The 14,165-nt window shown below is 45.2% G+C and overlaps 1 protein-coding gene across 1 annotated transcript in view; it reads left to right on the forward strand.

Moving 5' to 3' along the window:
* The window catches only part of dgkg (diacylglycerol kinase, gamma), a gene marked incomplete at its 5' end in the record, with an annotated part of 295,637 nt that extends 291,007 nt beyond the window's left edge, over positions 1–4,630 (forward strand). The window contains 2 exons of the mRNA XM_084311455.1: positions 918–978; positions 4,506–4,630. Of these exons, the coding sequence (XP_084167581.1) occupies positions 918–978; positions 4,506–4,604 (160 nt within the window). The 3' untranslated portion in view covers positions 4,605–4,630. The remainder of the gene's footprint in view (positions 1–917; positions 979–4,505) is intronic.
* Positions 4,631–14,165: the final 9,535 nt, after the last annotated feature.

Raw genomic sequence — 14,165 nt, forward strand, 5'->3', positions numbered from 1 at the left:
CACCCTACACCTGCCTCCCGTGAACCATCATCCCTCTCTTCCCATTCTCTGTTCCTATACTGCACTTATCAAATTAACTCTCTTACACATCTTCGTATATTTGGATGCACTGTGCCTTTAAGACGACAAAGGTCCGCCAGTATCCAAGGGCTACAACGTCTGCACTCAATAAATTACATATTTGGACCGCAAACGAAGTCACCCATTGAAGCCAGGGGCCGCCTGGCAATCACCCGATGACAAACGATCTGTCTGACAGCTCTCTTTGGTTCTGCCACCATTCTGCCCAAAGAGAGTGGCATTAGGCCAGATGTTTTTCTTTTTTGTAGCTCTTGCTGGGCTCAGCCCATTTAGCATCCACAGAGAGCCAGTTACTGTACTGTTTTAAAGAGGCGACGTTCACAAGTCTCTCTCTCTCTCTCTCTCTCTCTCTCTCTCTCTCTCTCTCTCTCTCTCTCTCTCTCTCTCTCTCTCTCTCTCTCTCTCTCTCTCTCTCTCTCTCTCTCTCTCTCTCTCTCTCTCTCTCTCTCTCTCTCTCTCTCTCACCTGTTCAGCAAACTGCCCTTAATATTTTCCTAGAGCAGAATTAAAAGAGCATTCATCACAGTCATTCTCCCATACTGTGTTTCCCTCGCTGGATAGACACGCATGAAAGGCTTAAACCAACTTTGTGTGTAGGGGGAGAGACGGTGTGTGTGTGAGTGTGTGTGTGTGTACAGTGGGTCTGTGAGTTTAGAGAGTGGGGGCCTGTCTGGGACTGGGTCTCATGGGAACAAAGGGTGCAGTGTTTGACCCTGTCCGGGGATGGTGTGAACAGACCTCCCGTGCCTCGGAGGTGCGTGTGATCTGACCCCCCCCTCTCTCTCTCTCCCTCTCTCTCTCTCTCTCTGTCTCCTCCCTCTGCCCTCTCTTCACAGGACGTCCCGACTGCTGCCTATGCAGATCGATGGAGAGCCCTGGCTGCAGCCCCCCTGCACGGTAAGGCACCCACCACACACACACACACACACACACACATGCCACACACACACTCATTCATACACACACAAGCACGCACACATGCTCACTTACACACACACACACACACACACGCACACGCATACGCACACACACACACACACACACACACAAATTGAGCAGGGACTGAGAAGGGACCACTGATTCCTGATTGTTTATTTCTTCCTTCCACACCTCTCTCAGCTCCCTGTATCCTTAAGCTGCGGTTACACCTTTCGTATCATCTTCGTATTGTTTTCTTATACGTATCGCCGCGTATCGCCGCGACGTCATGCGCCTCGAGTCACACTTTCGTTTTTTTCGTTTTTGTCACCAGAGCACACTGATGTAGTAACACTGCCAAAGCAGTAGGTGGCAGTAGGTGGCAAACATGAAGGCAATTTCAACCAATCAGAACGAATGTGCCAATACACTTCCTGGAAGCTCCAGCAAAGAAAATGTCAATAAGGCAGGCGCCTATGCCGCGCCACCATCTTGCTTGCCTATTTACTCATGCAGCAATTCTTTTTCAGCAAAGCCTAATAAAAGTGCAATAAACAAAACGGATACATTCACTGTGTGTTCTGCCTGTCATTTGTTGATGAAACAAAACTAACATCAACACAAGTGACCACCAAGAGCGGATAGTTTAGTCTAAAAAACGATCGGTAGCATTGTTAGCTGCATGCTAACATCAATGGAGTATGCCATTATAACAATATAGCATTGTGGCTAGAAGCTAACGTTAGCTCACGCTACTTAGCCAGCACCAAAACTGATGATATCGCGAGCTATCAGTAGTTAGATAACATTAGAGACAACGCTGTGTGTATTAAACAAAGGTGAATAGATGACTGGGCCATTTTGTTTAATGCTTGTTAAGTTGAAAGAGGAACTCTGAGCTAACAGGGTCTGAATCCTGATAGCTCACGTTAGCCAGCTGCTCATGCAATCGGTAATGCTAGCAGAATGAATGGATGTAAACTTTATTTAACATATTGCATATGGGTACAATACAATACGGCTCAATACAACACAATTGTTAAGGGAATGCAGACTGTTGTAGCTTGGACTGGGGTCCTTATAACAATAACTTGACAACACATGGTAGCTGAAGCTATTTGGGACACGGAGCTATGTCCCAAACACACACACACACACACTGTTGTCACCGAAGGGCACGCAGATGGTATGAATGAATGAATGAATGAATGAAAACTTTATTTAACAGATTGCAGAATGGGTACAATACAGTACGGCTCAATACATACAATTGTTAAGGGGATGCAGACCTGAGAAAAGACGTTTGTCTTGTTTCCATCAGGGTCCCCATTTTCAATTCATATAGACATATATGACATACATGACATACAGATAGTCAGTACTGCTACATCTATACATTTATGACATACCAGATTTGCAAATACAGTACTGTTTGTGATACAGAAGGAGTCAAGAAAAGGGAGTATATACATTTGACATAGAAACTGTACATTGGAGGAGGTTGGGTGGGGGGGGTTGGGTACATTGGGATATTGACAACCATACTGGGTAATTTACATTGGAGGTGGTTGGGGGGGGGGGGGGGGCGGGGGCGGGCACACTGTATAAACAAGTAACACTGTACATTGAGGGGGGGGGGGAGGAGACACTGTACAAACAAACACAATTGTACATTGAACTATTGACAAAACCATACTAGGTAAATGACTGTACATTGGAGGGGGTTGGGTTAGGATATTTACAGGGGCCAGTGTTGAATTGCAGTCTCCCGTAGGTGTCCCTTGAGAGAGGTTTTGAAAGTGGGTAGTGATCCACATTCCTTTACAGCTTTGGGTAGGGCGTTCCACATTGATGTGGCATAATTGCGAAACGTGTTTAGTCCCTTATTTGAGCCGAATCTGGGTTTAACATGATTTGTGGAGCTCCCTCTGGTGTTGTGATCGTGGGTATTCACTGACCTTTGGGAAGTATTTTGACATGTACATGGGTACCTTGGTCGTGTAGTGTATCTTGTAGACCAGGCCCATTGCAAGTTGTTGTACTCTGTCGTCTACTCTAAGCCATCCTAGGTTGTCAAAGTGGGCAGGGGTGAGTGGGTTCTAGGAGTAAGGTCAAGCAGTAGTCTGACCAGTTTGTTTTGAGATGTTTGTAATTTTGTTTTTAGCGCCTTTGAGGTGCTTTGGTACCATGAGGTGCAAGCATAGTCGTAGTACCCCTGAATGAGTGCTCCTGCCAGAGTCTTCAGGGTGTTCTTGTTTACCAGAGAGGAGATCCGGTACAAGAATCGAGTTCGTTGGTTGACTTTTTTTATTACATTGGATGCCATTTTGTCACAGGAGAGATTAGCCTCTAGGATGGAACCCAGGTAGGTAATTTCATCTTTCCTTGTGACAATATTGTCACCCACTGTAACTGAGAAGCCGTCGGTCTTGCTGAGTTTGTTATTTGAACCGAAGAGAATGGACTCTGTTTTGCCCATGTGTAATGATAGTTTGTTATCAGCGAGCCATATGCAGATTCTGCCTAGTTCCGAGCTGAGGGTTTTTTCAACCTGTAACTTGTTCTTGTCAGAGACCAGCAGGGCTGAGTCGTCCGCAAACAGGAACAAGTTGCAGTCACAAGCTGACGACATGTCATTTGCATAAATTAGGAACAGTAGCGGTCCTAGTATGCTTCCTTGTGGAACACCACAGCTCACTGTGAGGGGGGGGGATAGGGTACCGTTTACCTCCACCATCTGTTCCCTCCCCTCAAGGTAGGTATCTACTGCGCATGGGCGTTTTCGCAACAACTGCTCCGTGCTGACTACACGCTGTTGTCGACTCGTTTTTTTTGCGTATCTCCAAACGCAAACACAATTTTGCGTTTCAGCCGTATCCACAAAAAAACGCCAAAAAACGCATTTCTGTGTAGATAGGACATCAAACGTCGTCAAAAACGTATAAAAAAATGCCAGGAATACACTAGTCTAACCATAGCCTAAATCTCCCTCCTCCTCACACCTCCAACCTCCATTCAAACACTGTTATCGTATGTCACCTCGCTGACTGACTGTAATCCACATAGAAAGACAAACAAACAAACAGAATGCATTCATATACAGTAGCCTGCCTGCCTGTCTATATGTCTTATCTATCTGTCAGCCTGTTTTTCTATCTCTCTATCTATCTGCCTATTTGTCTGTATATCTGTCTGTCTTATCTAGTTATCTATCTGTCTATATATATATTATATATACGGTTTTCTTATCTGTAAATTAAATGAAAGCATATTTTCATGTTGCCACAGTAGACTTGTGGGGGTGCCATGTTCTTTGTTGTGCTGTGTGGGTTCTTTTGATTGCAAGGCCAACATGGCTGATTTCACAGAAGCTATATGTGATGAAAACAGTTTGTTTTTCCAATCCTGTGATACCATGAATCTGATACAGTCTTTGGAGCAGATAAGGTGGATGGGAAAAGTGTTGTTGATGGTTTCTTTGTGCCGTTTCTTTGTCATTCTTCCAGGTCAAGATCACACACAAGAACCAGGTGCCCATGTTACTCGGCCCTCCGCAGAAGACGCCCTTCTTTTTCTTCAAGAAACGCAACCGGAGCCGCGACTAGGACACACGCTGTCGCTCGCACACCGCTCACCCCTTCCCCTGCAGCTCCCCGCTTCCAGGGTGGAGCTCGGAACAGGGTGGGAGATTCGTCGACGTGGTCATATCGAGGAGGAGAGCGCTTCTAGTGTCGGTGTCCAAACAGACAATCCATTCCCAAACTGGGCCTATAGTAACAGCCCCAAAAATGAAACTACTCTCAGTATATTGACCTATTCCTGTGTATTCATCATCTTCTAGTTCCACTCTAGAAACACTGACCCTGCCAACAGGCCAGGTCTAAAACCTCAGTCCTATCCTCCAGCCACAGCCCTGGCCAGCAGCCCAGTATACTCCGTCTTAGCCCCCAGCCCTGCACCACTGCCATACTGCCTGCTAAACACATCGTCAGCATTATAGGGTCCTAGGGTAATATACCCACAGTCGTTTAATGGGATGAATAGAGAGAAGGGATGGGAGGGCGGGGGGTTACTAAGAGGTAGGTTAGAAGGTGAGACGATGAGGATGGACGGCTCGGAGGGAGGATGAGATGAAGTGAGAGTGGTTTTAGTAGTAGACCTGCTTGTTTACAAGGCCGGTGAGAAGGGGGGAGCGAGGCCCGCATCTTTGTGGAACCCGTATGAATAATGAAACGGTGAGTTCTTGTAAGAGTGTTCACTCCCGGGCCTCCCCACAGGCCGACAACACAGTGCAGTCCAAGCGAGGACAAGAGCAGAAAAGACTCATCCATTATTGAGCCGTTTTGTTTATGGGTTGACGGCAGCGGGGCGTAGCGGTGGCTTAGGACGCAGGGAAACATGCCAGGTTTGACCAACAAACAACACTCCTCTAAATCATATTTACAGAATCTATAGATGATCTGCTGCCAAGCCTTAGGCCAGGGGTGCCAAGGAGTCTCGTTCCAGTTGTCGATAGAGCTGTCTCTAGCTGAATCAGTGAAGACAGAGCTGTCTCTAGCTGAATCAGTGAAGACAGAGCTGTCTCTAGCTGAATCAGTGAAGATAGAGCTGTCTCTACTGTAGCTGAATCAGTGAATACAGAGCTGTCTCTAGCTGAATCAGTGAATACAGAGCTGTCTACTGTAGCTGAATCAGTGAAGACAGAGCTGTCTCTACTCTAGCTGAATCAGTGAATACAGAGCTGTCTCTAGCTGAATCAGTGAATACAGAGCTGTCTCTACTCTAGCTGAATCAGTGAATACAGAGCTGTCTCTAGCTGAATCAGTGAATACAGAGCTGTCTAGCTGAATCAGTGAATACAGAGCCGTCTCTAGCTGAATCAGTGAATACAGAGCCGTCTAGCTGAATCAGTGAAGACAGAGCTGTCTCTAGCTGAATCAGTGAATACAGAGCTGTCTCTAGCTGAATCAGTGAATACAGAGCTGTCTCTAGCTGAATCAGTGAAGACCGAGCCGTCTCTAGCTGAATCAGTGAAGACAGAGCTGTTTAGCTGAATCAGTGAATACAGAGCCGTCTAGCTGAATCAGTGAAGACAGAGCTGTCTCTACTCTAGCTGAATCAGTGAATACAGAGCTGTCTAGCTGAATCAGTGAATACAGAGCTGTCTCTAGCTGAATCAGTGAAGACAGAGCTGTCTAGCTGAATCAGTGAAGACAGAGCTGTTTAGCTGAATCAGTGAAGACAGAGCTGTCTCTACTCTAGCTGAATCAGTGAAGACAGAGCTGTACACTGTTCCTGGTGAGTCCCAACCTACTGTATGTATAAGAACATGTTCAGATTGTGCTGATGGCGTGGTACGTGCCAAGACAGCCACCAGGGTTGAATCAGCGCCATGTGACCTATTGGCCATGCAGAGGACACTTCCTACAGTGTCGGGGACTGAAATGAATCCTCTCAGCTGTAACAGCGAGGGCCCCCTGGGTTTTATTTACCAGAGCGCCAGCAGGGAACCTATATTTACGCCTCTATTTCAGGGAGGATCTAGCTAGCCACCTGTGAAACTCTATGCCTGATTACAGTGTCAAAACATCAACTCGCAATGTCAAGTGTGCTGTCGGGGAGTTGCAGCACCCAGGCCAGCGTCCCACACATCTTTATTTCATTCACGTTTGGTGCGTCGCCAATGAAGAGGAATTGTATTATCTTTAGGCAAGATGGAGGAGAGATTAAAAAAACAAAAACCTTTTAAGAGTGTAAATCATACAGCAGCCACTGAAGGGGCTAACGTTAGCCACCGCCAAGACCTGGAGATTAGTTTGGTACTCACGCACCCCGTACCCAACGCGTCTATTCGAATACCAACCGTTTTGTGCGTTTTGCGAATCTGATTGGCCACTGACGTTTCTGGTCATGTGACATGTGCGCCCAATCGCGTGACGAGCTATGTCTTTGCCCATTTCCACGTCGAACAGCCTGCAAACTACCTAACGCCTAGTTTATCACTAGCTAAGCTTAGACGACTCTTTCGAAGTTGGTTATGGTTAGAGTTTGGAATCAGGGCTGGCGTTCTATCGCCATGCTCTAAGACAAACTCTAACCTTAACCAACTTCGAAAGAGTCGCCTAAGCTTAACCGTCGAAAGAACTTGCCATCACACGATTGGTGCACATGTCACATGACCAGAAACGTCAGTGGCCAATCAGATTCGCAAAACGCACAAAGCGGTTGGTATTCGAATATAGGCATCCCCAACATTAACATATTACTGTACCAACGAAATGGCAAACGATACTGTATGTGCAGACACAGTATTTGTGTATTCCTGGAGAGTAGGCGTAGCGCACATATACACATGAATGTGTTTTTAATATTATATCATTGTTATTAATGTGGAGTTGGTAGCTTAGAGGAGTACGAGTCAGTATTCTCCGATGGGTCCCCGTCAGGGGTGTTCAAAGCTGAGGCTGAAACCCTCTGAAGGCAGTTTTCCATGATGTCTAACGTGGGTTACGTTTCAAATCAAACTCTGTAGCTAAATCTGAAACCTCAAAACATCAAACGCAGCGAAATCAGAATCCCGCGACCTCAATCGAAGGCGACATGTATGCATTGTGCTTTCAAAATAAAGGATATGAAGGTATGGAAAACGGGGCAGTGTTTTTAAGACGGCACGAGTCCCGTCTGCGTTAGATGTTTGGGGAAAGCTGTCTTGCACCCGGCTGGATGGATGGTATGGGTCTACATTGAGTGGCCCGGTGCGGTCAGAGAATAGTTCTCAAACTGAACTCCAGCACTGGGGTGAATGCTTCACTCCCCGGATCCCTTTAAAACACACTGAGTCGCCACTAGCCGTCACACCAGGCCCCATGAAAACAACGACGCCTGAGGCAGAATCATACACACGGCTCCACAGACACGCTTCCGGTTAGATTAGAGTCTGCGTCATTTGCTGAGATTGGGGCCGAAGATCTTCAAATTAGGCCAGTATCATGGTCACCTGGAATGGTTTATATCGTGTACGTGTGTACAGATTCCAGATCACTCCCTGGTGTGAATTCACCACATATCTGGTCTGACCCAAATATGTCACCATTACAGGGAGAACGATACCAGCACAACCAACACATCACTGTTTCATACATACAGACATACACACAGTACATCATAGGTACATAGTACATACATATATATACAGTACATACATGGGAATTTTCCCATGGGGATAAATAAAGGAACATGCATATATACAGTTCATACATACATGCATATATATATTATACATACATACTGTACATATATAGTACATACATACATACATACATACATACATACATACATACATACATACATACATACATACATACATACATACATACATACATACATACATACATACATACATACATACATACATACATACATACATACATACATACATACATACAGTACATGCATATATATATATATAATACACACATGCATACATACATGCATACATACATACATACATACATACATACATACATACATACATACATACATACATACATACATACATACATACATACATACATACATACATACATACATACATACATACATATATATATATATATATATAGTACATACATGCATACATGCATGCATACATACAGTACATACATACTGGCTGGTTTGTAGTTTTGTAGAGCCTGGCGGCAGGTGAACTCGGTGGGTAAAGAGTGCATGTTTACAGTTACTTTTCATTTATTGAAAGGATGATTTTAAACTGTTATATTATTATGTGTACATAGATATTTGTTTATAATATTTTATCTAAAGTTAACTTAAACCACTGCATGCCTGCTGAAACATAAGGAGAGCGAAGTCATCTGCTTGAGGAGAGACTGTGATGATTGTTGCAACTCCTTTTGCTCTCAAGTTGTCACCTGTGGGTCATACTATCCAAATCGTATTATTTACTTAAAAAAAAGAAAGAAAAAAAAATAATTACCTGGTATATTTATTTGTTGTGGTTTTTTCTTTTTTGGTAGCATGTTGATAATACTGTGCAAGGAAATGCAGCAATGAACTGTGTTGGTTACCTATATATAAAAAAAGGATGTAGAATTCCCAGATGAAGTGTCCGCCATCATAATATCTATGTGATGTAGCACTGGATGAAGGGGTGCTGACATAAACACCCACACGAAGCCTGTCAGGATTTGTCCCAAATGTATGTGTGTCACAATCCATGCCTACTCTTGTCCTTTGAAGTGATCAATAGCCTCAACTAACAAAGGGGACGACTCTCTGCTCACAGCTTAAGCACAGGGTCCAAACAAGGCTCTTCTCTATCATAAAGACACATGTGAAAATCATCAGAGAATGATTAATAGGACAACGGCCGTTTCATTTCTGTGCCGGAATGACTGGCTGCCTCCACCGCCCTACCATCCCCCCCCCCCCCCCCGCGGTTCAAACCATCACCACCACCAAGGGTTTGTTTGAGCCCTGGTTGTCAACAACTGATCTAGAGAATGTGACCTCTGACCATCATAGGAACACCAGGGACCAGAGACCATCCATTACCTTGTAGCTAGGCCCAGTGGATTGTCATCAACAGCGGAAAGCGGCCCGCCTCATGTTGCCACGATGATAACGATGTGGCGAGCCGAGACCACGCTACCTCAGCGATGATCAGCGAGAGGGACGAGGTGGAAGACCATAAACAACATATGATATGAGGAAAACGAGCATCCCAAAACATATTACAGTATTTGTATCATCCTTTTGATCGCGGGCTGTGTTTTCAAGGCACTCAGAACATTACTTAGATTCACTGGGCTAGAACAAATTCAGGATTACATATCACTGTACCGTTCTTCAGTCCAGTCCATACCACTGTCCGGTTTGATTTGGCCTCTACAGTACATCTCCACTTGAACCCCCCCCCCTCAGTAATTACCCACAACCACATTAATCAGCAGCATAATAATCTCATAAAGAGATGAGTCATCAGTCTCCATCTGCCCCTATGTATACAAGCTTCCAGCCCCCCCACCCCCAGCGTCCCGACCTTGTTGGGGAGGACCTTCACTGTCCACTCGCGGAGGTAGAGGTGGTTTATCGTAGCCTGGTGGTGCCATGCTGCCATCCTATTCTTAGCCCGGGACAGATTAGCAGTATTGAGTATTGAGTGACATCAGAAGCACAGATGCACCAGAGCCCCCGATGTGTTGTCCTGCCACATGTATGTTAGCGTAGAAACGGAATTCCTAGAGAGGACACGCCTGTTCCAAGTCTAACAGGGGGAAACGGAGTCACAGCCATGATACATATCACGATAGATTAAAGTCTGCTAGATACAGGACTAAGTAGTACCTCAGGAGGTTTTACTCCATGCATTTAAAAGAGAAGTTAGTGTATATAAACTACAAACACAACCAGTCAAACGATCTTGTGTAGATTATGTCATCCTGCTATGCTCCCCCTTTCCCCTCAGGGTCCGTGTGGTACGGCGCTGTTCGGCCCACAGAGGGTCAAGGGCAGACAGAATCCCCTCTTCCCTCAACTGTGATTGGATAAAAGAAAAAAAGGGGGAAGAATCAATATCCTCTGCAGTCTGCCCTGTGTCCGTCTGTCTCTCTCTGTCTGTATGTCATCCTTGCTGTTTGTTAGCTGTTGGCATTTTGATGGACAAAAAGATTTATCAAATAAACAGAAGAGGTTGAATATGCATTCTGTCCCTTTTGTCTTTAATCATACAAGAACACAAACGCACACAGTTTATGTTGGCACTGCCATCTACGTACTTATACTGATTGGATTTGAATTGAATGAGACAGTTAAGGGGCTTTTATGTTGATGATAAGGACTGGACCATTCCACACGGTAGCAGTAAACCAATATACCTCTGTATTTCAACACAATACACCCACTCAAGATATGATCAGAATATGTTGTATGTTTATGAACCTTGACATAATCATCACGTACCTCTATCAGCAGGGCCTGCTAAAACTGATACAAATCATGACTCTTATTAAGTCTGCAAACAATACACCTCAGCACATGTCAATCACCGGTGGCGGTGACATGACAGGCTCTGGTTCAGATAAAGTTTGTGACGAGACTGATTGATTGAACAACAGAAGACAATGACGTGACAACACTACACTACTATTACTACCTCAGCCGGACCCCCTCTGGAGACACCCTCTGGGGGGGAGGGACCCTGATGTAAACGAGGCGAAAGTATTTTTCTGGTCTGCATCCCCTCAACAATTGCTTGTATTGAGCCGCACTGTATTGTACCCATTCTGCAATCTGTTAAAGTTTTCAATCAATCAATCAATCAAACTGATTAGCATACACAGAAAAGGATGCGCTGGTCACACAGCCCACTAAAAGGTCTGAAGAAGTCCACCATCATCCCTGTACCCAAAAAATCTACGCCCGCTTGCCTCAACGACTACCGCCCTGTAGCCCTCACCTCCATAGCCATGAAGTGCTTTGAGAAGCTAGTGAAGGGCTACATCTGTTCCTCCCTCCCCATCAACCTGGACCCTCTGCAATTTGCATATCGCCCCAACAGGTCCACGGAGGACGCCATAGCCCATGTGCTGCACACAGCAGCATCACATCTGGACAAGAGGAAGGGGAACTATGTGAGAATGCTGTTCATCGACTACAGCTCAGCATTCAATACCATAGTCCCCTCCAAACTCATAGCCAAGCTCAGGGACCTGGGCTTGAACTATGACCTGTGCCAGTGGGTCCTGGACTTCCTGACGGGCAGACCCCAGGTGGTAAGAGCCGGCAACTGCACCTCCTCATCCATCACGCTCAACATAGGGGCCCCCCAGGGCTGTGTTCTGAGCCCCCTCCTCTACTCCCTGTACACACATGACTGCGTAGCACAGCGGAACAACAACACCATCATCAAATTTGCTGATGACACAGTAGTGGTGGGCCTGATCTCTGCCAACGACGAAAGGGCCTACCTGGAAGAGGTAGAGAACCTGTCACAGTGGTGTCAGGAGAACTGCCTCTCCCTGAACGTCAGCAAAACAAAAGAGATGATTGTGGACTTCAGGAGGTCGGGGGTCAAGGACTACAGCCCCCTCAGCATCGACGGGGCACCAGTTGAGAGAGTGAACAGTTTCAAGTACCTCGGAGCCCACATATCCGAGGACTTGACATGGACCACACACATTGACAGTGTTGTGAAGAAGGCACGACAACGCCTCTACTTCCTCAGGCGCCTAAGGAAGTTCCAAGTCAGTCAGAAGATCCTTAGGAACTTCTACTCATGTACAATAGAGAGCATCCTGACCGGCAACATCACCTCCTGGTTTGGGAATAGCACTGCACAAGACCGTAGCAGACTACAAAGAGTGACACGTTCAGCCGAACGCACAATTAGAGGGGGGCTTCCCACCCTCCAGAACATTTACAACAAGCGGTGCAAGGGGAAGGCTAAGAGAATTATTAAGGACTCGAGCCACCCGAACAACTGCCTCTTTGAACTGCTGCCGTCAGGCAAGCGATACCGGAGTCTTATGGCGAGCACAGAAAGACTCAGAAGGAGCTTCTATCCCCAGGCCATCAGGCTGCTAAACGAACAATAATCGCTAAACGAACAATAATCACTATGCAACAACCATCAAATGCACACAGCACACACACCCACACGCACACACACACTCACTCAAACAAACAACACACTGCAGCACCCACTCTCCACACTTTAGATCACACAAACACACTTACACTTTATATTTATTGATAAAGGATTTGCACTACAACTCGTACACCTACTGTGAATTGTACCTAAACTGCACCTCGTCCATTTATGCCTTGCACTATATAGTATTGTATATTAGTACACTGCACAGTATTGTATATTGTATGGTAACTACGTCTACGAACATTGTACATATGTCTAAACTGAACACTGTGACCTCTTTTTTTTCTTCTAATTTTTACTATGTTTTTATTTCATACTTATCTTGTCATGCACAGTCTCTGGAGCGCAACAGTAAGAAGCATTTTGTACAAAAGTATTCTGTACTTCTGTATGACAACTATTAAAGAAACTTGAACTTGAAACTTGAACTTGAAGGTTCATCTCCGTTAGGCGACAATCTCAAATTCTGGCTGGTTTCACAGACATGTATTACGCCTAGACATAGACCTATAATGTTTTTTCCTTAATAGGGATCCCTAAGTGTCACTTTTTTTTATCTAGGACTTGCGAATCCATGCAACTAGCCCTAAGACCAAGGTCTATATAGACATCAAAGGCATACTTTCCAGCACGTAAAAAGTTAATAAATACAAAATAAACCCATTCGAATATTAATATCTTCATAAAATATATTTTCAACTGCTGTTTGGTTGATTTCCTCACCGAGGCGACCCTACGGTCATCTGAAACACCAGCAGGAAAAGAGAATCGCTAGAATAACCGTTACAGGGAGAAGTGTTTGTAACTCGGAGGTCACCGTGTCCCTTTACGTGTCCCTTTACCATGTCATGACCTACAGTATGGTCTCTCTATAGCCTCCTGCAGAGACCGTGAAAACAGCCGGGAAGGAGGGATGGAGAGACAGAGAAAGAGGGGGAGGGCAGTGTAGGTTTAGTAGCATAAATGTATAGATGTAGCAGTACTGTCTATCTGAATGTCATGTATGTCATATATGTTACGATGAATTGAAAATGGGGGACCCTGATGTAAACAAGACGAAAGTCTTTCTCTGGTCTGCATCCCCTTAACAATTGTATGTATTGAGCTGTACTGTACTGTACCCATTCTGCAATCTGTTAATAAAGTTTTCAATCAATCAATTTCAATCAATCAGCATTAGAGAGAGAGAGAGAGATGGGAGGAGGAAAAGGGGGATAGAAAGAAAGAAGTAAAGATAGAGAGAGAAAGAGAATAAAGCACAGTTATGCAACTGGGAGCTTCTACACTGGAGTCTGCCTCTGGCTGGCCGTCTTGAGTGCGGCTGTAGAGATAACAAGGCAGGAATTATCTCCCAATGCACTATTAATAGCAGGCAAGTCACATCTCGTCTCTGGGAGAGCGTCCTGCGCCCCGGGCCATGACTTTCCCATTTTAGCTCTTTGAAATGTGTGAATTGACACGATATTTGCAGGCTGGGACAGAATGCCAAGACACT

Source organism: Notolepis coatsorum, assembly GCF_963971535.1.
Source record: "Notolepis coatsorum genome assembly, chromosome: 3".
In the NCBI taxonomy this organism is placed as follows: Eukaryota; Metazoa; Chordata; class Actinopteri; order Aulopiformes; family Paralepididae; genus Notolepis; species Notolepis coatsorum.